The 27,935-nt window shown below is 45.8% G+C and overlaps 1 protein-coding gene across 3 annotated transcripts; it reads left to right on the plus strand.

Moving 5' to 3' along the window:
• The first annotated feature begins 122 nt into the window (after window positions 1–122).
• LOC138921829 (6-phosphofructo-2-kinase/fructose-2,6-bisphosphatase 1-like) lies at window positions 123–27,803 on the plus strand. Of its 3 annotated transcripts, none has more exons than XM_070257329.1 (13): window positions 123–285; window positions 3,700–3,793; window positions 5,020–5,086; window positions 5,994–6,068; window positions 6,848–6,904; window positions 8,914–9,035; window positions 13,130–13,337; window positions 16,176–16,322; window positions 20,175–20,279; window positions 23,383–23,512; window positions 26,180–26,242; window positions 27,105–27,169; window positions 27,486–27,803. In XM_070257329.1, exons 2-13 carry the CDS (start codon window positions 3,771–3,773, stop codon window positions 27,543–27,545), a joined length of 1,122 nt encoding a protein of 373 aa, XP_070113430.1. In that variant the 5' UTR covers window positions 123–285; window positions 3,700–3,770; the 3' UTR covers window positions 27,546–27,803. The 3 variants fall into 3 exon arrangements, with proteins under 3 accessions (XP_070113430.1, XP_070113429.1, XP_070113431.1); XM_070257328.1 differs by lacking the exon at window positions 123–285 and adding an exon at window positions 1,461–3,461 and having other exon boundaries at window positions 3,684–3,793; XM_070257330.1 differs by lacking the exon at window positions 123–285 and adding an exon at window positions 3,354–3,461.
• The last annotated feature ends 132 nt before the right edge of the window (window positions 27,804–27,935 follow it).

The raw sequence follows: 27,935 nt of genomic DNA on the forward strand, positions 1-27,935 counted from the left end.
AGCCCCCTCCCTCCGCTCTGCAGTACCTCTTCGCACCGCCCCTTCCCCAACATCGCCCACTTCTTCCTGGCAGTACAACCACGCACCGCCCCTTCCCGATACGCCCCTTCCCTCTGCTCTGCAGTACTTCTCTGCACTTCCTCTTGCCTTAATACGCCCCCTCCCTCTGCTCTGAAGTACCGTCCTTGCACCACCGCTTCCTCAACACCGCTCCCCGACTTCCATGTCTGCGAGTGACCGGTCCCGCCCTTTCTGCACCGTGGATACCCCACCCACAAATAAACGGTATTACGCTTTTGTGTATTCCTTGTTCCTGAACCCTACCTGGTGCTGTCCCTTCTTTTTTTAAACTAGAATCAACTGGGTCTTAGCCCTTCTTTTCTCCGCTCTGAGCTGGGACATTACAGCTGTTCAAAAGGTATTCTGCCCCTTCCTTTCTTCGGGTGCTGATCCCTGCTTTCTGTGGTCCAAACCAAGTCCTGACCCCTTTTTCCAGCCTAACGGAGTCCTGCCATCGCCTCTCTACCTCTCGAGCTCTGTCCTACTCCTTTCTTTCTAGTGCCTGAATTTTTCACTCTCTTCTTTCTGGGGTCCCACCAGGTCGACATCCCTCCTTTCTGCGGCCCCAACTGAGTCCAGTTCTCTCCCGCTTGTGCTCTGAAGGGGATTCTGCCCCCTCCTTTCTCCCCAACGAACCAGGTCCAGGCACCTCTAAACCCGACCACTTCCATATAGTTAACTCCCGAAACCCTAACAGGTTTTCTTCAAACCCTAGGGGCATGTGGAGTCAAGCACGTTGAAGCCCCAGTCCAGAGACCCCCACAGGGTATTCTCTACAGCTGGATACCTGAGTTCACCTCGTCCTCCCAAGTCCAGAAAGCTTCCACTCTCTCCAAACCTCTCCTTAGATCTGAGCCTGTCCGCTCCCCCTCCATGGCCAGAAGTGGTCCTGCCTCCTTTCCGCCTCCAGAGGGGTCTCCCTCCCAGCTTGTCAACCTCCTCCCCAGCTCCCTCCTTCCAACTTTCCATTCTCCTCAATGTGGTCTTTTTTCTGCTTACTACCCCTTATGCAGCTATCATTCCCTTCTATTCTCCATTTGATTTCTCAATTCCCCCACCCTGTATCCCCGTTTCTATTTGATTCCTCTGTTTCTCCTAGGAGGACTGTGCTTCTCTGAGCTCCCAAGCCAGCTCTCCCTACTGCCCCCCACCCCATGCCAACACTAATTACATAGTGTGTTGTTGCAGTGTATGTCTGGGTCTCTCTCCCCAGGAGCTGATCTGGGGGCAGGGGACTGGGTCACGTTCATTTCTGTCTCTCCAGTATGATCAGATCAAGACATTTAGAGGCTCTAAACACTAAAAGATAGGGTGCCCCCACATCATACATAATTCAGAATAAAAACAGCAAATGTAAGAAAGTCTACCACAGGTTTTTGTTTATCCCCTGATGACTATATTGATGCTTTTGAAGAATATCAACTTATCTGAAAAATTTTATTGGGCCCATGTTTCTCTTTTACTGGTGCACTGAGCAAGTACTTAGACTCTGTCTTGTGAAATGGAGCACTGCTCCCCAGTGCAGAAAACAGTTCTCCTTGGGCACTGATTTATGTAGTCGCTTGTTAACGATTTGTTGAGCACACAGCCGTGCCAAGGCCGTTGCTGGATGATGGACAAAGAAAGACAAGTAAGATAGGATGCCTGTCCTCCAAGAAAACTCACAGCCATTCTTAAGTTCTAAGACACCCATGAAGGAGGAACTAGTACTATCATCATTTCACAGTTGATGAAATTAATGCCCAAGAGGTGAAGTGCCTTGTTGAAAGGCACGTGGCCAGTAAGTGATGGAACAGGATATAAACCCACATCCGGTTGATTCCAAAGCCTGACACTCACTGTGACAGGTCTGATTCTCGGCTCTACTGATGGGAAGAGAAAAGAGCCCCACAATGGCCCTGTACTCTCCATTTCTCCGTTCTCTTCCCCTCCTTTCTCTTGCCCATCCCAACACCCTATCTCTCTTCCCCCTCCCCTCCTTCTCTCCAAGGCTTCTCTTCTCTTTCTCTCATTTCTTCTTTCCTTTCATGTACTTTCTCTTTCTCTAATTCACTGGTGAAGAGTTTCCCAATGGTTTCCCATGTGCCACAATCCATGCTAGGCATTGGACATGCAAAAATGGGTGAGTTCACACCCTGTCCTTGAAGAGTTCTCCATCTGGCTGGGATGCATAATACATGTTACCTAAGAGTCCCAGAACAGGGTGCTGAGAGGGCTCATGGGGGAAATCACCAACTGGAAGGGAGTGAAAGCTTCCAGATAGAGTATGTTTGAGCCGGGTCCTGCGGGAGGAGTAGAACATTGGCAGAAGAGAGGAGAGGGAACAGTTCTCATGGAGGACTGCCGGCTCTGAGGAGCCTTTGCTGAGTGTAGGGGCACATGGGACAGGGGTGGATGGGTCTCTGCTCTGATGAGTCTGCTTCCCATCTGCTCCACTCCAGTCCCTTCTCACAGAGGCCCTCAGAGTCATATTTCAAAGCACAAAGCTGACCATACCTACAGCCTCCAAGTTTACATTTAAACAGCCTGCAGGTTTAAATCCAAGCTCCATTGCCTGTCATTCAAGGCCCTCCACAACCAGCCCCTGCCAGTCCCCCAGGCCTCAGTCACAATGGATGACTCATCATCCCCCAAACATGTTCTGCCTTCTGCCAACGTCATACCTTTGCTCAAGCTGGTCCTCTGCATGGGGTGTCTTTGTTCCCCACGTCCATGCCTCTCTCATGACTGTGAAAGGCCCGCCTTCCTAAAAGGACTGGTTCAAGTGCTACTTTCTCCAAGAAACCACCTCAGATCACCCCAAGTTTAATTAGTCTTTCCTTCCTCTTTACTCCTTTGCATGGCTCTGTCAGAGCACTTAACAAACTGGGTTGGAGCTCTCTGTTTACTGGTTTACTCTCAGTCCTACCTCCTGGATTATGAGCTCCTTGGGGCCCCATCACGCAGATTTGGTTCATCTCTGACACCCCAGAGCATGTGTCCTGCTTCACAGAGGTGACATCAGAAAGTATTTATTGGATGAATAAATGAATTATTACATTGCCTCTTCAGCTATTATCCAGTTTCTTTTCCTTTCCTTGCCTCCTCTCTAGCTTTTCACAATTATAAATGAGAAAGTATAGCCTAGAGAGGGCCATAAATTTAGATTCTCTGTCATGATATGGAAAAATGTAATAATGTTGAACTAGGATTCAGAAGGCTCAATCTAGTTCTGTCGCCAGCTCACTCACTGACCCTTGGTGATTGATTTTACTCCTTTCATCTCAGTTTATCTTTCTAATGCAATAGGGCATTAAAACAGCTTGAGTTTTTGATAAAATAGAATAGTGGAAAGACTACCAGCTTTGGAATCAAGCAGACCTGAGTTTGAATCCCAGCTCCCCGCTTCTTAACTGAGAAAGGTATGTCCTCTATCTGAATTTCAGTTTTCTCGTTTGTAAGATAGGAATGGTGATTCCTACTCTATAGGGTTGTTGTAAGGACTAAATGAGCTGGTAGTCATAATTTGAAGCTTTATAAGCATATTATATAGCTACAAATTATACCTTCTTCTACCTCTGAGATCCCTCGCAAGTACATTTTTTTTTTTTTTGCCACTGGGATCTTCCCAACCTCTTCACCAGGGCTCCCTGCTTTCAGTGTTTAATTTAGGCCAGTATCGACGAGAAGCAGTGAGCTACAAGAACTACGAATTCTTTCTCCCAGACAACATGGAGGCCCTACTTATCAGGAAGTAAGTACTTAACATTTTAGGGACCTGTGCTGCATCCTGGCTGAGGGAGGACTTTGTTCAGATGATGGGGGAGTGGAGCAGAACAACTTGGGTTAGCGAGGAATCCCTCTAGACTCTCAAAGGGTGGTTGAGACAGTCCTTTTACCATCCTACCCAAAACCTATTTCTGGTCATAACCGTCTCCTACTTAAGAAATCTAACAGCCCCCTACTTCTGACAGGAGAGTAGAAACTTCTCAGCCTAGCATTTGAGACAAGAATTTCAATAGCTAGGCCTGCCCCAGTCTCATTCATTCAACCTCAGGGTCTCTCTCCTCTATAAGACTGAGCACTTCCAGAATAGAGCCTTGTCATTAGTGCCATCAAGTTGATTCCAACTCCTAGTGACCCTGTGTACAGCAGAGCAGAATCCTGCCCAGTCTTTTTGCATCGCTCCACTGCTGTTTGTAGGGTTTTCATGGCCAATTTTCTTGGAAGTAGGTAGCCAGGTCCTCCTTCTTAGTGTGTCTTAGTCTGGAAGCTCTGCTGAAACCTGTCCACCATGGATGACCTGCTGGTATTTGAAATACCTGTGGCATAGCTGTCACATTACAGCAACATACAGCCACCAGAGTATGACAACTGACATACTGGTCTGGTGTGGTTCCCTGACCAGGAAATGAACCCAGGCCGTACTGGTGAGAGCACCAAATCTTAACCAGTAAACCACTGTGGCTAGCTAGAATAGAGCCTGGGTCTCATTTATTGAACCACGCCTTCATAATAGAATCCAGCAAAGAATAATCACTAAATAGATTTTTGCGGAAAGCATAAATACATTGCTACCATCATACTTGTGCTTGCACTGTTATCCATGCCAAGAATGCCTTCTACTTCAGAGACCATATACTCAGGTTCTACCTGGGATCAAGAACCAGTTCAGCTTGAGCTCTATTACTTCAAGAGTTGGTGCCCTTGATATTATTGCTTCTATCATTAGTCCATGTTTCCTGGGTATGTGACTTTATACCTGCCCCTAAGATGTGCACAGAGAGCCACTTACAACTGTGTGACTGCTCTGTGCTTGTCATGGTGCCTAGAACATAGGACACCTTGTATAGATGTTCTATAGATAAATAATTTAATGTAGGACATCTGAGACATGGTGCAAAAGATAATGCAGAAAATTAGAAAGGAACCCATCTTGGGGATAGGGATTGTCTCTGTTTCTTTCTCCATCTTTTTCAGGCAGTGTGCCCTGGCAGCCCTGAAAGATGTCCATGACTATCTCAGCCATGAGGAAGGTCACGTTGCGGTAAAAAAATCTGCACTTTCCCTCAGGTTTCTACTGGGATGGAGAACAGTTAATATGTATTGAGCATTTACTATATTCCATACATTATTCTAAGTACTTTGCAATATTAATTTAATTCCTTCTCCTCCATGAGACAGGTATTGTTATCATATACCATTTTATAGCCCAGAAGTATGGCACACAGAGAGATTAAATAGTTTTCCAAAGTGGTACAGTGTGTATGTGGCAGGGCCAGAACTGGAATCCAGGTTGTATAGCTCCATAATCTACATTCTTAACCACCATGTTCTACCACTCCACTCCTAAGAATTTGGCAGGACTACACTAGAATTTAAAACTACGGTACAAACATTTTTGAGTTCTATAGATTTACCTAAACATCTAGTCAATTGACTCTCATAGACCCTTGGGATAGGATTTACAAATTCTAAAAGGGGAAGAGATCCTCAAATATGCAAATGGTCCCATTTAATGTGCTGAAGATAGGGCATTGTTTCCTGTTCTTGAAGAGCTCCAAAGTGATAAGGAAGGAAGAAGCCTCACCTAGGAGCTGAGAAAAGCAGTTCTAGCCCTGCTCTGTTAGCAACTCTCAGTGACCCTGGTTAAGGCAAGTCTTTCTTCTAAATCTCAACTACTTCACCTGTAAAATGACCCTAATAAAACCCCACAATTTTCCTCTTGCCTTATTATACCTACAGAGTCTGCTACATTTCTGGAAAGACAGTAAGGGCTCAGTGAGTGCTTGAGAAATTGACATAAGCCAATTCCAAATCTTTGCTATCCTTCAAGACCCTGTTCAACTTCTATCCCCTCCTGGAACTCCTCCACTTAGCACAGGGATAGTAAAAGAGTAGGCTTTCTATCAGCACCAGATTCAGAGTAAACCAATATCATCATCTGCTTTTAGGTTTTTGATGCCACCAACACTACCAGAGAACGTCGGTCACTGATTCTGCAGTTTGCTAAAGAACATGGTTACAAGGTACAGGGACATTTCCACTCTTTATTGCTTTTGTTTTATTTATTTATTTTTTATTGAGGTAACATTGGTTTATAACACGATATAAATGTCAGGTGTACATCATTATATTTCAACGTCTGCGCAGACTACATCATGTTTACCAAACCCAGAAACTAATTACAATCTGTCACCACACACATGTGCCGTTTTACTCCTTTAGCCCTCCCTCTTCCCCTTTCCTCTCTTGTAGCCACCAATCTAATCTCTATATCTATGTGTTTGCTTGTTGTTGTTGTTGCTGTTTTTATCTTCCACTTGTGATACTCTCACTCTTATCTAGAGTCTACTTATCGAGGGCAAACCCCAAAGAAAAGCAAATCAGGGGATGCCGAGATGCCAAATCAGTTACCCCAGGCTCGACATTTTAATTTGGTTGTATGGCTTTCCAGGTCACAGAAGCAGCAAAACTTCTAGAACAGGAAAAGAGAGGTGCCACATTAGGCAACAAAAGATGATTTATGACAGGTTGACACTGGGGAGGTGGGGCTGAGGAAAGAGGGGAGAGAATCACCACATAAGAACTGAAAACAAGTGAAAACACAAAACAACAATCTGGGGCCATTCAATGTAGAGCCAATATGCCTCATAAAACTCAGAATCCTGAAACACCGCTGTATGAAATTATGCTGTCAGAGATGCCTCTAGGGATGACTGAGAGCCATAGAGAAGGGGTCAAGCTGTGTTTGCCTCCTACCAAACAGAATTCCCTGCTGGAAATCTCTCTTCTGTTTCTCTTGTAGGTCTTTTTCATTGAGTCCATCTGTAATGACCCTGGCATCATTGCAGAAAACATCAGGGTAAGGAGCACCAGTTACCTTTCCTCCATACTTTGCCTCAGACTCAGACCATGCCTAAAAAGACATATATTAGGCTAAAGGAGGTATTCTTCCCCAAGCTTCTCCTTGCACTTCCTGTAGGAAGCATTCCCTGACCATCCTGGCATATAATGATCCTAAGAAATTAAATGAAGCCAATATAGAGAGAGTGCTTAATATGCACCAGGTACCAAGCTTGATTCTCACTGATTTTTCACAACAAACCTGTATGTTAGGTATCATTTCAGTCTTGGAGAGAGGAAACTGAGGTTCCAAGAGGAGAAGTGAGTTGTCAAGGGTTAATATAGCCGGAAAGAGGTAGACCTAAGACTGGACCTCAGGCTTAGCTGTCTGCCTGGAAAGCTCTTTATTCTGCCTCACAATTTGTATCAGAACTATCACTGCTCTTGTATTCTAGGCATGTGATCTAGAAGTAGATCACTCACCACATTTTATTGTTCCCTATTTCATCAAATTACTGGAGCTCAGGCACAGAAGAGACCTTAAAGGTCACCTCCTTCAACTCTCCATCAGATACTTGAAATCTCAGCTAAATATTTGTCTGCATTTTCTCTTCATACCTCCAGTGACAAGAGGCTTATTGCCTTCATCAAATGCAGCTCAATCAAGCTGAAATCCGTCCCCCTGAAGTTTCTGCTCATTGGTCCTCTTTTTTGCCTCTTGGGGCTTAGCACATGTCTAATCTCTCTCTTTCCTCCTCATCCATCCTTCTATCTATCCATTTATTGATTTGACAAAGATAGAATCTGTACACCTGGGCTGGGTATTAGAGACATAGAAACAGATAGAGAGTCCTCTTTTGAGCTCACAGTCTAGTAAGAGAGAGCGATAAGTTTATAGACATAACTCTGTGAGGTCAGCGCTGAGACAAGGGGAAAAAGGAGGCTGTGGGTGCATAGTATTGAGGACCTAACCTTGCATAGGAGGGGTAGGGGTGTATCAGGGAAGGCTTCTCAATGAAGGTAATAGCTGATCTGCACCTTGAAGAAGGCATAGGAATTCAGCAGGTGAAGAATTGGAAATAAGGGAATAGCATATACTAAGTTTGGCATCTCCAGAGAACTATAAGTAGCTAAGGTTGGCTAAAGCAAAGTGGAGGAATAGGGGAGCAATGGGAGATGAGGATAAAGAAATCATTTGGGGACCAATCATGAAAAACCATGAGTCACTCACTAAAATAGTTCATACTTTGTCCTAAAAAATATGAGGAAATTATGAAGGATTTTAAGCAAAAGAATGCCATGGTCAGATATGCATGCTAGAAATATCCTTCTGGCTGATTGTATGGGGAATATATAAGAAGTAACAAGACTGTATACAAAGTAATCAGTCACAAAGCTATAGCGAACATCCAGGCAAGAGAGAATGGAAGCCAACTGAGAGATATTTAGGAGATAGAGTGGAGAAGATTTGGCACCTGCTGAGAGGTGGGAGATGATAGAAAGAGACACATCTAGGATGACTCCCAGATTTATTTTAGGCTCAGGTGACTGAGTGGATGATAATACCATTCACTGAGATGCAGAATGTAGACGGAGAAGGTATATGTTGGGGAATTAGAAGATGTCAGTCCTTTAGCAATCTAAAGCCAAGATGCCATGTTCTCCCTGTAAACACTTGATACATGTAAGCCATTATGACCCCTGGCCAAGATCTCCTGATCCTCTTCTTTAATCATTTTTCACATCACAATTTCTAGTCCTCTTATAAATGTTCCTCTTAAACAGTGTATGCTCTACAACTGAATATAATATAATAGACTTTGTTTGACCACATACAGATAAGGAATAAGGAGTCACACAGTCCAGATTCTCTTCACTTAACTGATTTCGTAAACTTGGGCAAGACCCTTTCTCCAAGTCGCATCTTTATTATGAAGGATATTGTACTCAATGATCTCTAAGGGCTCTTCCCAAGGGCACTGTCAGAGTGTTTGTCTCCCATGGTCCCCCTGTCTTTACTTCTCCCAGCAAGTGAAACTCGGCAGCCCTGATTACATAGACTGTGACCGGGAAAAAGTTCTGGAAGATTTTCTGAAGAGAATTGAGTGCTATAAGGTCAACTACCAACCCTTGGATGATGAACTGGACAGGTAAGAGCCCAAAACCCCAAAGTCCAGGTCTGGATTCTTAGCCCTGTTTTGATGTCCTGTAGGACCTCGGGAAATGTCCTTCCTCTCTCGGCCTCAACTTCTCTATCTGTAACATCTGTGAGCTGGACTTGATGATCTGTCTTCAAGGACCCTTCCCAGCTCTAATTATCCATGAGGTGGTGATTCCTTGATGTGTAAGGTGTTTACGAGAGGATTGAGGTAGTGCTTTCCTGAGCAATATGGACAGATCAGGACCCTGATCTCTGGGAACAAATGCCTCCTTCCTGTGGTTGTTGCTATTATTTTCCCAAAAGTATTCTTCACACATGTATGACACTTCAGTTTCCAAACATGTTCATCTTCTTTGTTTCATTGAATGCCCTCAGCACCCCTGTGAAGGAGGCCAAAGTAAGTCTTATGATCATATATTTTCAAGAAGAGGAAATTGAGTCTTAGAGAGATGAAACCACTTGTCCAAGCTCCCACCACAAGTCAAGGTTAGAGCTAGGATTTTAACCACATATTCTGTCTCCTAGTGATGTCTCCTTTCACAATGCCCAGGCATCTCTTCAATCAATAAGTATACGGAGTTTTTGGGCTGTGATGTACACAGTGGGTGCAAAATAAGGGCAAGAGAGGTGGGTTCTTTCCTCAGGTAGCTTCCATAATGCCTTGACATAGGGGAAGACATATGAAAAATATGAAACTTTCATTCATAATACAAGCTAAAGCTTAAAGAGGTGTTAGCTGGCACTACAGGGAAGATGTGAGTTTTAGACATAGGGTGTTCCCAGAACCCCACTTTCTTTAAAAATGGGTTGTGATGAGAAGAGATCCTGGTCACTCAGACCCTTTGGGTCCCAAGTGAGAAATATAAGACCTCAAGTAGTCATTACCACCCAAAGAAGTCTAAAGAACATTCTTCCAGCTTTGTCCAACTGAAGTCCTAAGAGGTGAGAATTGTCACTGCCTCACACCTTAGATGGGGAAACAGACCTAGAGCAGGGAAAGGGCTTACCTGAGGCCACGCAAGTCAGTAGCAGAATTCAAACCCTTATTTTCAAACTTCCAGCCTGCTTCTCCCCCTCCCACATCCCTATATCATAAAAAGTGTCATATGAGGCTTAGACACTCAGTGCAAAAGGGGCAGGACTTTACATACAATTGTGAAGATTGTTCACTGTGCAATGACAACCATGTGAAGGGTACACTAATTTTTCTCATCAAAGCATGTGTTCTGGAGTAAGACTGTGTCTACCTTGAGGAAAGTGTAACTTTTTCAAATTTCCACAAAGGCACCATATGGACTAGCCATATATGGTGAAAGAAGTTTGAAGGAGGGAAGCTGAAGTAAAAGAACAGCATTGAGAAAGCCCCCAGCCTTCAGTCTAGACTCCTGCAGGTGCTCAATTAGTGTTTGATGAATCAATTTGGCCCTGAAGACAACTGATTCTGAAGGTTGGCTTTATTTAATCACTTTTTCATCAACAGACGTTAACAGTCCATACATCGGGGCCCAGCCCTAAGCTGTGCCCTAGGAACCCAAACAGGCAAGGGCTGTCCTGCTCTGATAGAATACTCACTTGGTTGAGGAAGACAGTGAGTATGCAGTTGATCATAATTGTGGGGATGGTAAACCAAGTGGGCTGGAGGAACACAGAGGAGGGAACCCAGCCCAGCTTGGAGGAAGAGGTCTGGAAGAGCAGATTTACCCAGTAGGTAGACTAGACATGTGTTCAGTGTACCAGCAAGTAGAGGCTACCAAAAATAAGAAGAAAATAATCTTGGAAGCTTTTAATATTTTGTATTTCAAAAACAGGATTAAGAAGTCAAAATTTAAAAAAATAAAATCATGGGGCCGGCCCTGTGGCCGAGTGGTTAAGTTCATGCACTCCGCTTTGGCGGCCCAGGGTTTCACTGGTTTGGATCCTGGACATGGACATGGCACCGCTTGTTGGGCCATGCTGTGGCAGCATCCCACATGCCACAACTAGAGGGGCCCACAACTAAAAATACACAACTATGTATCAGGGGGCTTTGGGGAGAAAAAAGGAAAAATAAAATCTTAAAAAAAAAATAAAATCAGAACCTGGTAAAACCTCCTCATATTATAATATAGTTTATAATTTTTATTTTGAATTCCACTTGGTGGGGGGCGGGCATTAGCTACTATAATACTGGTGGCACAAAACACCTCTAAATGACTTCATATGATTCTGGGCTCAAAGAAGACTTCCTAGAGAGAGTGAATGTACTGCCTCTTGAAGGATGGATGCATAGGAGCTCAACTTTGGAAATCAGACAAGGAACGTCTTTTCAAGCAAAGAGAACAGCACTTTGTAATGGCCTAGTTAAATTTGAATAAAAGTAGAAGAGTACAGAGAATATTCCAGCAAAAGCATGAAGGCTAGAACGAAACAGAGAAGTTATGAGCATAGGCATGGGACAGTAAGACGAGGCCAAGTGGGTCAGTGTGTGAAGACACCTAGAATGTCAGACTAAACTGAGGAATTTGGAAGTTCTCCTAGAGCCACCCAGGACCTAGTGTCAGGAACAGACAGTAACCAGGAAACAAGGCTACCTCAGATATTTTCTACCCCTAGGGTCTGAGAATCCTACACAAGATGGTTGGAGAGGATGACCTTAGGCAAATCACTTCCTCTCACTGTTTCAGTTTTCTCACCTGTAAAAGAGAGAGAATGATCTCTGCTTCCTAGGATAGTTATGAGGATTCATGTACTTTAAAGTCCCCACTTGTCGCCATCTGCACAAATAATGCTCAGCAAGTGCAAGTGCCGTATGGGAACCATTAGACATGGATGACAGGGCTGGGAATGATAAGTATGGTGCAGATAGAAAGGCTTTCTCTAGTAAGGGCAGAGGAGAGGCTTTCTGAAACCAAACCCATCAACCACTGCCTTACCTGCCTTGGGTTAGTGCAGCTGTTTCCATTCACTTGGTTTTGTTACTGTGCACCCAGGGTTGCTGATGTGTCACCCCATCGCCCCAGACTTCCCCTCCTCTTCCCAGGGATTACCCTGATCTCCCTACAATCCAACAACTAAAGGATTAATGCCTGACATAGCAGGACCTCGGAAGTCTTGCTCCATGGTTCTAGTCTTCTGATTAGTCAGTGTCCCCCATTCCCAGCTCCTTTGCAGACGTGTTGTTGAATAAGTTTGATTATCACTCTGTGTATAGTTATTAGTTCATGATAGAGCACAGAATTGAGGGGATAACATAGAGGCTTGAAGCAAGAACCACAAGTTCCCCAATGATGCTGTGGACCACCTCTGTATCCCCATACCCCTGTACTTGGCACATCTTAGATTGAGTGACTATTTGCGGAGTGGGTGTTGAGCATTGATAATGTGTTTCTAAGTATATGTTTTTGACTGGTCTAAGAGCTCCCAAAGGGCAGATGCTGAGTTCCCACCCAAAGCACAATACTTAGAATAGAGAAGCATGTATTTTTTGACTGCATGGCAGATAGGGAAAGAACCTAACCCACTCTCCTTTCTGAGTGAGAAGAGAGACGTACAAACACAAGCGCACACAATCTGGTAGCTGCCTGTGGAGTGTCAAGCACAATATATCATAGCAGAGGCTCAAAGAACACAGGGGTAGGCTTGAGATTTGAAAGGGTGAGGAAGTGGACAAGTCAGAAGCTGCCAGTGAGATGTTGGAGGAAGCCAGGGACACAGAGGATTACTGCTTCTCTGAGTATGTCAGGAGTGTGAACCACAAAGGAGAGAACCCCTGATGCCTGGAGTGTCATAAGTGAAGATGAAAAGACAGTCTGGCTCAAGCTGAGATTGAGCAATGGAGAGAGAGGGAGACGGTAGCAGGCAGTGAGCTCCTCAGGGTGGCCAGGAACCAAGTCTCTAGAACTTCTTTTAGGTTTTAGAAGGTTCTCTAGTCTTCTAGGTATCTAGAACAGAGAAAGCCCTGGTATCTTGTTAGAGGGAAGGTAGGTGAGGGCTGGACTGTGGAGGAGGTTTGAAAGCAGGGGGTGTGGTTGGGGCATTCTCTTGGGATTAGCCTCTCCACCTTTAGCCCCTGAGCTGCCCTTGCTCCTGCTTGGGCCGGCCCAGCCACCTATCCTACATCAAGATCTTCGACGTGGGCACACGCTACATGGTGAATCGAGTGCAGGACCACATCCAGAGTCGCACAGTCTACTATCTCATGAACATCCACGTCACACCCCGCTCCATCTACCTATGCCGGCACGGTGAGAGTGAACTCAACCTCAGAGGCCGCATTGGAGGTGACTCTGGCCTCTCAGCTCGAGGCAAGCAGGTAGGGAGGGTCCCATGTACCCAGAGGTGTTGGTGGAGCTGGCCCAGGTGGGCCGCAGTTGGCTGGGTGGCCACTGCATGGGCCCTGCGGATGGGGGGACTCACCAAAAGGGTAAGAGCAGGTTCTGGTCACGCCTGCTCTTCCACCCCATCAGCCACTCAGTCTTAGCCTGTCCTTGAATGGCTCCCGTGTGCCAACAGCATCTCCAAGTCTGATAACTTGGTCCTGGCACTCCAGGCCTGCCCAGATCTGGCTGCCCCTTCAGCTGCATTATAGTGAGCACCCTTCGCCCGTGCCTGACTGGTCCCCTCATCTTTCTCACAACTCTGTGCCTTTGCTTGCGCAGTTTCCCGCACCTAGGCTGGCATCCTCTGTCAGCTGGTGGGCAACACTTGCACAGACAGCTGCCCTGAGGCGCCCCACCCTTGAATCCACCGTTTCCTCCCTTACTCAGGGCTGATGCTACACCCCCCAACCCCGACTGCAGGTCATCATGGTGTCAGCACTCGTCCCCCAGCAGTTGCAGCTTCTTTCCTGCCCCCCTCCCCACACCTTTCAGGGGCCCAGCTCCTCCTGCTCCACGGTCTGGTCCAGGAAGCCTTCCCCTGTCCTCTCCTGCCCTCCCAGGCAGGTCATCATACCCTGGGCTCCATCTCTCCCAGTTCTGGTCCCTCTCTGACTCTATGGCATGGGTCTCTTCTCTTCAGCCAAACATAGTAACCTGCACATTGTGGGTCCTGGCTAAACAAAGGGACACATTTTCCCCTGTGTTTGGCCCTGTGCCTGGGCTTGTTAGTACAGGTATTGTTCTTTCTGGGAGGATGGCTTGCAGTGAGACAAGTGGGAAATGGGGTGCAGGTGGGAAGGAGCACCCTCATTTATTGGACATCTGTGCACAGTCATGGCACCATCTGCTTCCACATGTGTGCCTCATTTAATCTTCACAATAGCTCTGAGGGGTGGGTATTACCGTCACCAATTTATGGATGGGGAAGCTGAGGCCAAGACAGGAGGAGAGGGTGGCCCCAGGTCACACAGCCGGTAAAGGACAGAGCCAGGACTGAAAACCAGGCCTTCTTGATGCCCCTCAGCATCCCCCACTGCGGAGGTGGTGGAGTTCCAGGCAAGGCAGCCCGCTGGAAGGCCCGGTTCTTGTGGCTCCCTTTCTGTTACCTTCAGACTGGCAGCCTACTCTCGGGGTGGACTCTGACCTCTGACTTCCACTTCTCTTGCTCCTCAGAGCAGGGTCAGAGGCCGCTGGAGGTGTGACCCCCTCCCCATGGCACCACCTGCAGCCAGGGGTCTCCCCGTTGGGGCTGGTCACAGCCCTGCCCGCACAGCTCAGTGGCCAGTTTGAAAATGTGGCCATCTCCACATGGCAGGCCTCCCTTGCACACAAATGTGCACATTTACACACTCATGCCTGGCCCCAACCTTCACACTCATGAGCACAGTGCAACACGCATGGTTTACAAAGCACTTTCCCACCGACTGTAACCCACAGTCAATCAAAATAGCTCTCACCTACTTTGTGCCAGGGAGCACTCTGAGTGCTCTCCATCCGCTATCTAATGTGACATTCACAGAGACCAGGCTGGGTGAGCTAATGCTGTTTGCATCTTACAGGCAGGAGATGGGGCCAGAGAGGGGCAAGGGCTTGTCCCGGGATACACAGGGACCATGTAAAGGAGCTGGGGCAGTTTAACCCCTCTTGCCTACCTCTTAGTCAAGGGCTCCTTCCACCAGAGCACTTGCGCTCATCATAACTGGTGCTCACACTGACTGCTGACTCATAATCCATAATTAGAATGTGTGTATGAAATGTCTGTGTTTGTACATAAAATAGTGTGCCTGTATCTACACATTTGTGCAGATATTCCTCACACACCATCTGTGGTAAATAACATGGCTCTATGTAGAAGAAGAGCAAATCACTTGCTCATCCTCCAGCCTTTTCTGGCTCCTCTTAGCACTGTCATTGTTTCCCTCACTGGGCTGGCTGTGTCTTGAGAACAGGCCACCTCGGTATCCAGCATATGACCATACACACTCTGTACATTTTTGAATGCCCTTAGAACCTGGGTACCAGGACCCCTGCTCAAGCAATGAGAATTCATAGGGTCAAAGAGAAATGTCCCCCAAATCCCACCCCCTCACTTCTAGATCACACTCTCAATACTCAGAACCCTAGGGTTCCCTGCCCTTGTGACCTGGAGTCTGCTTCCAGTGTCTCTATGGGCTTATCCCCAGAGTCTGTCCACCTGAGAGCAGGCCACATCACAGGGGTTCACCCCTAGAAGAAAGGGTGGCCAAGAGGTCACTGTTTGTGGATCATGGGGCTCTGTAGAGATATGGTATGGACAGAACTTAGTCATGTGATTACATTATCCACAACCATGTACTCAAGGCACCTCGGAGTGCAGGATGGGGGCAGAAAAGGGAAGAGAATGGAGGTGGACTATGGGTGGAGTGCCTCCGTTTGTACTCTTGTCCCAAGCTCCATAATGTTAGAGGTGGGCTGTTTGAATGAATGAATAACCAAATAAGAGGTTCAGTGAGCAAGCAATAATACACACACACACACACACACACACACACACACACAGGGGCAAACATATACACATATAAACACACATACTCTTTTCTATTACCTTGATCTTTAGTCAGATGGGCAAGAGTATGACTTTTCATAAATTGGAAACATTTAAACCCTGCACTCTTGTTTGTTCATCATCGTTCCACCATTTGTAGCAGATCTGAGCTTGTTCTCATGGCCACCCTGTCTTGTTTTATCTCTCTTTCTCCCCTCCTCTCCTCCTTTGCACTCCTACTCTCCAGTATGCCTATGCCCTGGCCAATTTCATTCAGTCCCAGGGCATCAGCTCTCTGAAGGTGTGGACCAGCCACATGAAGAGGACTATCCAGACAGCTGAGGCCTTGGGTGTCCCCTATGAGCAGTGGAAGGCCCTGAATGAGATTGATGCGGTGAGATGGAGGGGGATGGATTTCCTGGTGGGTGGTGGGACTTGACCCTGGGCTTGTTGTCTTGCTTGCCTCTGCTCTGGTTCCTATGGGGAACCTAATCAATTCAACAAACATTTCTCAACAACCAGCTCTGTACCAGATACTATTCTGTGGCTTTGGGATCTAGTGAAGGCCAGAACAGACAAGGTCTCTGCCCTCATGGAACCCAAAGGCAGACAGTAAATGAGACATTGCATCTCATGTGACAAAGTGTTGTGATGGGGAAAGTACAAGGGACTATAGAGGCTCAGAAGGTGAGGGTGCTCCTGGCAAGACTTTGTGGTGGGAGATTTATCTGGAAAGTTTTCTGGATGAAGCTGGAGATTAGATAAGAAGCAGGCAAAATGGACTTGAAGTGAGGGAATAAATTTAGTTCCAAGAACAGGGAAAAGCTCATACGAAGGCCCAGAGGTAACAAGAGAGCATGGCATGTTCAGGGAACTGAGGCAAGAGTAGCAGACAGGCTGAGACAGTGATTGTGAGGTCTAGAGAAAAGGGAGATGAGGTTGGAAAGGAAGGCAGCTCATAGGACTTTATAGTTCATGTTGAAGGATTTGGATGCTGCCTTAAAAATCAGAAGCCACTGGGGCTGGCCCCATGGCTGAGTGGTTAAGTTTGCATGCTCCGCTTCGGCGGCCCAGGGTTTCGCTGCTTTGGATCCTGGGCACAGACATGGCACTGCTCGTCTGGCCACTTTGAGGCGGTGTCCCACATGCTACAATTAGAAGGACCCACAACTAAAATATACAACTAAGTACTGGGGGGGACTTGGGGAGAAAAAGCAGAAAAAAAAAAAGATTGGCAACAGTTGTTAGCTCAGGTGCCAATCTTAAAAAAAAAATCAGAAGCCACTGATGTGGTCTAAGTTAAGAAGGAGTGGCCTGAATGTGATTGACATTTATTTTTTAAAGATTTAAAGTGGGACACTGCTTGATGAGTGGTGCTAGGTCCGCGCCCAGGATCCAAACCGGCAAAACACTGGGCCACCAAAGCAGAGCACACGAACTTAACCACTTGGCCACGGGCCCGCCCCCCCCACACACTTTTTTTTAAAAAAGACCATTCTGGCCATGTGTGAAGACTAGGTGGGAAGAGGGTCATAATGGGCATGTAGACCAGTGTGGAGATGGCTGCCTTAGTCCAAGCAGGATGTGAGGGTGTGATGGACCAGAGCAGTAACATTGGAGATGGAACAAAGAAGGACTTGGAGAATATTTCATCTGTCCCTCATGACATGGTGGTCTCTTTTCAGGATCAGGTTTTCCCATGAGTTCTTTGAGAAGGCATTGTTTCCTCTCCACTGTCTCATCTGCACTATAGGTACGCTGACATCAGTAGCAGCCCACAGGTTGTGATTGTTAGACTCCAAAGTAAAAGCTTCACCACAGGTGTAGATAACTTGCGTATAGGTAGGTTAACTTGCTTGCTAGATATACTTCTATAAATACAGAGAAGTATGTGTGTGTGTACATACATACATATGTACTTAACTACCTTTTTAGAAAAGGGATATACAGCATTGTTCTACATGTCACATATATATTTCCTATAAAATACATGCAAGCAAATATGTAAACTCTTCATCATAAGAGTTCAGTTACTGTTTTTTTCTGGCCCACATGTGGTTTAAACATTTATTGGTTACCTACTTTGTTCAGGCTCTGGGGTGGTGCTAGAGATGGAGATTGGTTCCCGTCTTCAGTGAATTTTCAGGCTAACCAGCATAAAGGAATACAAAACAGCGTGTGCGACACAGGCTCTGATAGGCTAGACTGTGCACACACAGATGTTGATGCAGGGCATCTGACACAGCCATGATCTGCCAGAAGGAAATGATGCCTAGCTGAAGCCTAAGGGTTGAGGAACAGTGAGCCAGGTAGAGAGGATCAGAAATGGTATGTCAGGCTGAGAGGGCAGCATAAGCAAAGAGAGTATTGTATGTTTGTAGAACTGCTAAGGTTGTAGCAGTGGACATGGAGAGGGAGGAAAAAGGAATCAATTTGAGAGAAATTTAGGAGGTGGAATCTCAGGAATCAGCTATGAGGGGGTAGATGAGGAAGAAGCAAGAATTTAGAGTGATGCCTAAGTTTCTGGTTTATTTTTCATGATCAATAATATACTAATAATTAGGTCCATTGACTAAGTCTTTAAAAGGTGCCTTGTACATCCTGTACTAGTTTGTTCTACATATATTATCTCTAATATTAAAAACACTCTTATGAGGTAGTTTGTAATTTTGTGAGGTAGTTGTGATTCTCCTCATTTTGCAGATGAGGAAAATAAAATTCAAAGAAGTTAGGCAATTTGCCTTAAGTCAGTAAGGAGTCAGTAGCCATTTCCACAGACAACAGGCCCCCAGAATGCCTCAGAATAGAAAGTCAAAGCCAATCTGGAAAGAACTTATGTATCCAGTAGGATGCACTTTCTCCCATGGGCAGCGTCAGTTGGAGATGTTTGACACTGCAGAGCTGTTTTGGGGCTGGGGCAATGGTGAACCTCACCCCTAAGGGAAGCCTGGTAGATGGCTCAAAAGACAACAACCAGAGCCTGCTGCTCCCCGTAAAGGAACGTCTAATTGGAATCCACACAACCAGAAGGAAGTTGTATAAACACAACATCACATCTCATCCCTGCCAGCAGCCACCTCACTTATGGGGATTTCTCAGTGGACATGGGAAGCTCTCATGTCCTCCCGAGGAACTCATTCTCTGAGCCCTCAATTCCTTCTTTAGGTGAAAAGAGTGTAGCTCACAAAGGCCCACTCTGAAACCGTTAGGAATTTACTAATTCTTGCCTTCTGAGATGTTTGTGGATACCTGTTTCTTTATCTGCCAGGGGTCCTGGAGCAAAGCAGGGGCAGAAGGGTTGGAAAATGATATAAAATGGGACAGCACTGCCGAGGATGTGCACACACATATGCACTTGCATACACAGTCACAGACACCCACTACAAGTATGCTTACACTCGCAGACTTCATGGACACATGGACCCACTAGTCAGACACAGGCTCCCTCTCAAACACATCTACCAATCACATCCACATGATACACACATACACACTTACAGACAGACAGACCAGAGATACATAAGGACACACTCACCATAGACACACATGCAGTTTTTGCATATATCTACATCACATGGACACAGAGAGGAATACCACGGACATGCATGCAGACACATAGCCCTAAGCATATTACCACAAATTCACACAGACCTCAGACATAGGCACACAGATACTCACATATACACTAGAGACATAGTCAGGAATATGCACACCCACAGATAGACATGCCACAGACACACTGAGACCCACATGGAGAGACAAACCACAGAGATACCCGCATGGGCACATCCTCAGATGCTCAGACACCCTGTACACACACACTCACACAAACACACTACATATGCCTAGACAAATACACAAATACAAGGCACAGATCTTTAAACATACCATAGGTACACATCTTATGATGTGTACCCACATACATGCAAACACAGTCACAAACCCTTAAACCCACATATTTATAAAAATACTTATATGTACAATGTACATCTACAAACCTATTGGGATAATCATAGAGAAACACCACAGATACCCACTATACATTCAGCTTGAACACGCCTGTACACATTCACTCACTCTCACATACACACAGTCACACGCTTCATGCACACAAACACATACAGACTCAGACAACAGGCATAAACCTAGGGCTGTGTTCACAGGAAACCAGGTGCTCATGTGCTACTGTTCCACAATCATTGGCCTCAGAACTATGATAACTTTTGTTCCCAAATGATTTTCTCAGGGTGTCTGTGAGGAAATGACCTATGAAGAAATTCAGGAACACTATCCTGAAGAATTTGCACTACGAGACCAAGATAAATATCGCTACCGCTATCCCAAGGGAGAGGTAAGGTTTGGAGGGGTGGCCCGCCTCCTAAGACTCCTCCCCAGTATCTCCATTCCAATCTCCAGGATTCCATAGTTTCCTAGACAGCTTTAGAAACAGGGTAAAGCATATTTTGCAGCAGCTGCCATCCCACAAGGAACATGATTATCTGGCCCTTGGCTGTCTCAGATTCATGGCTATAAGCAACAGATTCCTCTTTTTTTAAAAGATGCATACTTGCATGCTTGTTTCCTTTGTTTCCGGAAGGGCTTACTTTATTCTAGACTTTGTCTCTGGTATCCTCTCACTAAAGGCACTTAAAATAGTTCAACATACTCAAATTTCCTGATGTTTTATTTCCAAATTGTCTAAAGCTCCAGCCTCTCTGGGCAGTACGTTGGAGTTCCAAGCCTCAATGACTAATAGTTTAACCAACTTCTTCGCCACCACATGAACAAGGCCATCAGTTCCCTATCCCCATATGAAGTGAAGCCTCATTGCTTTCAACCCAACCTCTATTTAGTCAGTTCCACATTTTAGAGTATTTATTAGTCACGCTCCATTTCTGATACAAATTCCTGGGAATAATTGACAGAAAAGCAGGACATCAAGGAAGATAAAACAACAGCTATCTTGTGTTACAAAGCACTTTCACATTTTTGTCTTCATCCTCAGAATGACATTATAAAGTCAGTCTGAATTTGCTTTCATTTTCCTTTGTATATTTTGAGGCTATGTTATTAGAGAGATACAAATTTAAAGCAATTATATCTTCTTAGTGAATTGTATATTTTGTTATTACGTAGTGAGCAAACCTCTTTTCCCCTAATACTGCTTTTGCCCAAACGTGTACTTTTTCTTATATTAATATAGCTATACAAGATTTCTTCTGGTTAGTATTTGCCTAGTTCATCTTTATCTGCCCATTTACATTCAACTGCTCTGTGTATTTTTGTTTTGTGTCTCTTGTAAACAGCCTATAGTTGGCTTTTGTTGTTTTCAATACAAACTGAAAATATATGTCCTTTGAATGGGTAAACTTGATATATTTATTGTAATTGCTGATTTATTTGAGCTTATTTCTTTTCTCTTGTTTTGAGCTCTCTATGCCTAATTTCTTTTTCTCTTTTCCTTCCTTCTTTATAATTTATAGAGTTTGACATCTATATTTGAGCTATATACTCTGTTTCTTTTTTAGAGGTTACTCTTAACATTTTAATATGCATGATTAACAAAATCTAAAATCAATATCTCTACCCTCACCCTAAAACAATTTAAGAACTTTAAAACTCTGGTCATTTTCCCCTTACATGTTGATTGTTGTTTTATATTTTAGTTCAACCTTGTGTTTTAATCCCCAAATACATTTTTATTGCTATTATTAAACTTATTATTGTATACACTCAGTGTTTATTTAGATTTAACCATATCTTTGCCAATTCCTTTGATCATTCTTTCTCCTTGTATCTCAGGTTTTCCTTCTGAGTTCAATTTCCATCTTCCTTTACAAGTTTCTTTAGTGAGGATCTGTTGGTAGTAAACTCACCTTTCTTTTTGTCTAAAAATTTCTTGAGGGGGCTCAGTCCTAGATGATACTTGGCTTGGTATAAAACTCTAGGTTGACAGTTTTTTCTCTCAGCACTTTGAAGATATTACCCCCACTGTCTTCTGGCTTCTAATGTGGCTAAGTCTCCTGTCTAATTGCTGTTTCTTTTCTCTCTGACTGATTTTAAGGTCTTTGTATCTTTATTGCTTTTAAGGTCCACTCTGATACGTCTAAATATTAATTTCATTTCATTTGTCTTGACTGGGATTAGCTGGGTTTCCTGAATCTGAGGATTGGGACTCTTCATCAATTTTACAAAACTCTGAGACATTATATCTTTATTCTTCTCTCACATTCTGTCTGTTATCTTCTTCTGGAAATACAATTGGATGTGTTTTAATCCTGTCTCTATCCTTTATGTCTCCTAACTTCTTCTTATTTTCAATCTCTTTGCTGCATTCTGAGTAATTTCTTCGGCTCTATCTTCCAAATTGCTATTTCTTAAATTGTATCTAATCTGCTATTTATTCTGTCCATTGGGTTTTCAATTTTAATGAATATATTTTTTTGTTTCTAGAAAATTTTAGTTCTTTTTCAAATCTACATCATATATTTGATAGCATCTTGTCTCTTCATTACATTTTTTATTCCATGCTTTATTTCTTTAAAAATTTCAAATATGTTTATTTTATATTGTGGATCCTTTATTTTAAGTTTTTAGGATTCTCCTCTTGTTGTTTCTGCTTATTTTCACTCATGGTAGTTTATTTTCCTTGCATGTTATGTGAGCTTCAGTGTGGCAAAAATTTATCTGTGAGAATTCCATGTAGCCTGAGTTGAGAGAATTTCTATTTGCTTCTTCCAGACACTACTGGGAACTAATGACTTGAAATCAATTTTTATTAAACTCTCAGGCTTGTAGTTATACATTCTTACAGGAGGCTTTTCCTATTTTTTTTCCACCAAGAGTCAAGCAGAGACAGATACATGTTCTTATTATTTCCCTTTGCCTGTGGATATGCTTTTTTCTAACTTACACTTTTACTGATGATGTAACCCTTTGATGATCTCAGATTTATGTGAGACTCTCAGTCTCAACTCGCTACTTTGTACACACCTAAAGCCTTGTCTCCTGTCTCTATAAGGTTTCAAAAACTCAAGCCTCTTGGATACTGTGATTGGCAAATGTCCTCAGGGAAGTTGTGGCTTCTACATCCACAGATTACTCTTTTTTTCCAAGTTGTTCTCCATTTTGGAACCTTATATTTATAATGTTCCATTCATCTTCTTGAAAGGTCAGCAGTACAGACACTTATTTTATATACCTTTTCTAGGAATTTTTTTTAGTGGGAAGTTTTATTATTGCTGTTGTTATCTAGTCCACTATATTGATTGACCCCATTTAATAGATGAGAAACTAAGACCCAAAGAAGAAAGTGTGTTGCCCAAGGTCATACTTCTGAGTCAACAACTGAACTGGCGCCAGAATGAAATTTTCCTGATTCCCAGCCTAGAATTCTCCTCTGGGCAAATGTGCCTCATCTCCCTTTCTTACCCAAGCATTTCTCTCACTTTTAGTCCTATGAGGATCTGGTTCAGCGTCTGGAGCCAGTTATAATGGAGCTAGAACGGCAGGAAAATGTACTGGTGATCTGCCACCAGGCTGTCATGCGGTGCCTCCTGGCCTACTTCCTGGATAAGAGTTCAGGTACCACTCTCCTCTCTGTTCCTGTTGTGGGGCGCTGGATGTGATTTAAGATCTTGACACAAGCAATTGGTGGTCTATATCTTAGTAGCTGAGAGCACAGTATCTAGAACAAGGATTCCTGAGTTCCAGTTCTTGCTCTGTCACATACTAGCTTTGGGAAATTGCTTTAACCTCTCTGGCCTCAGTTTCCTCATCTGTAAAATGGGGAGAATAGTGCTAAAGTTTAAATTCAACATGTGTAAAGAGCTTAGAACAGTTCAGCACACATAGTATGGGCTATATAAGTGTTAGCCACTGTTATTAGTATTAGTATTTATTCTGAGCTAATGTTTACAAAGCCGACCTTAACAGTCTGCCTCAACCTGAAAAAGCTGAGCCAGTATTTCTCCGAAGCGTGCAGTCACCAGATGGTAATGGGACCTTTCATGGCCTCGTGATCCTAATTATAGATTTCTGTCTTTGCTGTAGGGATTATTTCCCCAAGATAGTGATGTTTCCATTTAAAATTTTTTAAATGGTAATTTCTTTTTGTAAAAAAATCTTGATGTAATTTACAGAGTATCTATATACTGACTACATATGCTGAACCACATACTAGGGCAGGTGGCCTGGCAAGGGACTGCTGTGTCACCTTGAGGTGCGAGAGTCCATTTCTGATGTGGACGCTGAAGCGTTGGCGTCTCCGGGAGACTGTGAGGGTGTGTGAGGACAGTGCGAAGTCATATGTGAAGGGGACAATGTCCTGCAGACTTGGATCTGTTGTACAATGCTGGTTTCAAAAAAGAAAAAAGAGCACTTGTAACATGGACTCATCCAGATTTGGGACCCAGGGAACTCGAGACCTTGACGTTGGACAAGTCATTCCCTCTGCCTGGTCCTGAGCCTCCTCACTGCGAAAAGGTGCTGGGGGTTGGGCTGGGGTCCTCGCTGCATTTCTGATACCGTCCGCGTCTCTACTGCACGATGCTGTCTTTCTTGAAACTGCGAGGTGGGCCCTGTAACCCCAACTGAGCAGATGAGGAAATGGAGGCTCTCAGAGGTGAAGCGACCTCCCCAAGGTCACGGGGCTCAGAGGGGCAGTGAGAGGCGTTGATCTCAGGTGCATTTCAGAGGCCCTCCCCTCTCAGACACACCTGGGCTGCGTGGGGGGCACATGCACCTCCCGTTTGCACACTGCTTTACCCACGTCTTACCCGCTTTCGTGCACAGGCCACTCCAGCTGCTCACAGCTGCCCGGGGAACAGGGCCAGGCAGGGCTGGGCATTTGCTCCTACTCCTGTTACTCGGGTGAGGAAACTGAGGCCCAGAGAGATGATGTGACTAAGAATACCGACCCACAGGGCCCCCTCCGAGTACATCTAGTCCAATCCTGTGCTGCGAGAGATGGGAGCACTGAGGGCCAGAGAGTAAAAGGCGGGGCCTAGGTCACTTGTCCAGGTGGTGGCAGAGCTGGGCCAGAGACCTCAGGCGAGTCGCTTCCCTTCTCTGAGTGTTCCATCACATGTGCAGTGAGCAGCAGTAACCCCCGCAGGGTATCGGTGAGGATGGAAGGAAACGGTGCACCAAGAGCGCCAGGCCCAGGACCTGACCACAATGATGACAAAGACGAGGAGGAGGAGCAGGAGGGATGCCCAGGATACCGCCAAACCTGATGTCTCAGGAGCCTGGGAGAGTGGTGGCAGGTCCTAAAAGCCTAGGATAAGCCTCAGGGGCAGCGAAGCCGTGAGGGGTGGGGTTCTGGCTCAATGAGGGGAGATGAGGAGCTGTAGGGGCAGACTGGGTGGGCAGGAGGGTGGGCTTCTGCAGAGAGGGGTGAGAGGTGGGTGTGTCGCCCCCACGACACCGTGAGGCCCTCGAAGGCAGTGGCAGCTGACTGCAGTGGGCAGAGCACACGTTTGACCTCAAAGGGTCCTGGGCTCAAGGACCAGCGCAGCCACTTTCTGGTTGTGTGGCTTACAACAAGGGTCTTGGAGCCTCAGTGTCCTTATCCATGGTACAGGCCTCTGATAGGGTGCCACTCATCCCAGAGCTGTCTGGCTAATAACAACTAGGCCGGTACAAGAAATTGTACGTGAATATTTAGAACCACTTTATGAATAATAGTCAATAACTAGAAACAAGTGAATCGAGGAATGCTTGTCCATCAACAAGCGTGAGAGGAGTCAGAGAGTGCAGGCCTGGGCTGGGGAGAAAGCTGTGGGAGCTGCAAGGTGCAGGCACACCTCATCCAAGGGCCCTGGCGCATAGTAGGGTCTCAGAAAACACTTGCTGAAACGCAGTGTGGGCCTTTGTGGTCGGGGAGCCTGTGGAAGGCCCGAGGCTGGGGGCGGGAGGGAGGCCTGCCTCGGTGTCACGTCTGCCCTGTGAGTGAGGAGGCAGGCCGCCTCCTAGGTGACCAGACTAACCCCCTGGGGCACCCACAGTCTGCCTGCATTCCCCAGGGCCCTCCTCCCTCCCTGCTCCCAAGGCCGCCTCTCTGCTCTCTTCCTCCCTGCCCACCTTGCTCTCAGCACTGCCCCCTGCAGAGTGCGGGGGAGTGGGCCCCTGGTGAGGAAGACCATGGGGAAGGAGAGATGGGCGGGGAGAGTGCTGCAAGCCTGGAGGCCTGGGGAGGTGGTGCTCTCCCCAGCACCCTGTCTCTGAAGGCGGCTTTCTCCTCCTTTCCAGATGAGCTGCCATATCTCAAGTGCCCTCTGCACACAGTGCTCAAACTCACACCTGTGGCTTATGGTGAGTGCCCCCTCCCCCATCTGGGGAAAGGAACATAGAGGCCATGAGCAAGCCTCCAGTGCCTACCATTTGCCCAGCAAAGACCTGGGGGAGTTTCTCTGGGTACGTAATTGGGTGTCCTGGTAGAGGTGGAACTGGTGGTAGTAAGATGAGAATGGGGAAGGACGAGGATGACCTCTAAATCTGAAGCCTGGCCCCAACTTTCTTTGTCTCTACTAGAGCACTGAGCATAGAGTGGCAAGCTCTAGGAGGAGAGATCCCCAAAGGGGACCAGAGGAATAAGTGTAGGTTGGGGCCAAATTGAAGGAAGGGCTCAAAGACCAGCCTGGGCAGTTCAGACTCTCTCTTGGGCCATTGGTTCCTCAGAACTCCCTTGTGTCCTTCCACACCTCTGGTGTCGCCATTGTCCTCTAAATAAAGTTTACCTGGAACTGATCACCCTAAGGCAGTGGCCCCAGGACTCTTCCACCACTTCAGCACCTAACATAGCCCAGAGGATCCACAGCCTCCATCATTATTATATAGATTAGTTTGCTATCTCACAGACCACAAGACTTGGGCGAGGCCCCAGAGATCATCTCTTCTCATCTCCTTCCCATTCCCAACTGAGCAACTGAGGCTCAGAGAACTCAGACTGTTAGGGACAGAGCTGGCAGAACACCCCCTTGGCTCCCCTGAGACCTGGTGTCTACCCCACACATCACGCAGCTGGTCTAAATTCCCCTCCCTACAGGGAAGTCACAATCTGCACACAGTGTGGAGGGGGGTGTGGGTGGTGATGGGTGAGGGAGGAAATGACACCTCAGGGAAGACCTGGGCTTACCTTGGGGGCTTATGGATGGATGCGTTGTTCATTTCAAAGGCTGCAAAGTGGAGTCCATTTACCTGAACGTGGAGGCTGTAAACACACACCGGGAGAAGCCTGAGGTAGGTGAGGGACTCCGTGACCTAAGCTGGCACATGGTAAAAGCACCCTTCCCCACAGAAAGGCCGCTCCAGTCCCATAGAGCTTGGGTGTTGTGCACCAATAGGTAGAATAATCAGCACCCAGAAATGTGGAACTGGAGCCCAGACCCAAGCAAGGCACCATAGAGGTGCAGGGCTAGAGTAACCCCTGTTGAAAAGGCCTCAGACTGATTCCCCCGAGACTTGCCTGAGAAGCCGAGAGGGCAAGAGGCAGGGGAAGGGCTGGGGATCCACATTACTGCCTCCTTCCTATTAATCCTGGGCTTTCTCCTCTCAGAATGTGGACATCACCCGAGAACCTGAGGAAGCCCTGGACACTGTCCCTGACCACTACTGAGGCCTTTCCAAGAGTTAAACTGCCTCTCCTCACTGTCTTCTACCTTTAGGAGCTCCTATCCTTGCTCTTCTCCTACCCTGAGAAGACTCTAGACTTGGCCTCACTGGAAGAGCCCTGCTTCCAGTGAAGGGGCCCTCAGCAGCTCCAAAACAGGTTTCAATTTTTAGCTATAATCAAGGAGTGCAGTCTAGCTCTATATGAAAATTTTTCTTTCTTAATTCCTATTCTCTGATCAATAAAGACTTCTCTTACTGCCTACTTACTGATTCCTCCATTATCTCCCAATCCATCAGCACTCTTCCTCCTCATTGTTCTTCCATCCCTAGCCAGCTTGGATCCTATGTTCCATCTCTTTAGCCACTCTCCATACACCTACTATGAGCAGGTACC

Source organism: Equus caballus, chromosome X (assembly GCF_041296265.1).
Source record: "Equus caballus isolate H_3958 breed thoroughbred chromosome X, TB-T2T, whole genome shotgun sequence".
Lineage (NCBI taxonomy): Eukaryota > Metazoa > Chordata > Mammalia > Perissodactyla > Equidae > Equus > Equus caballus.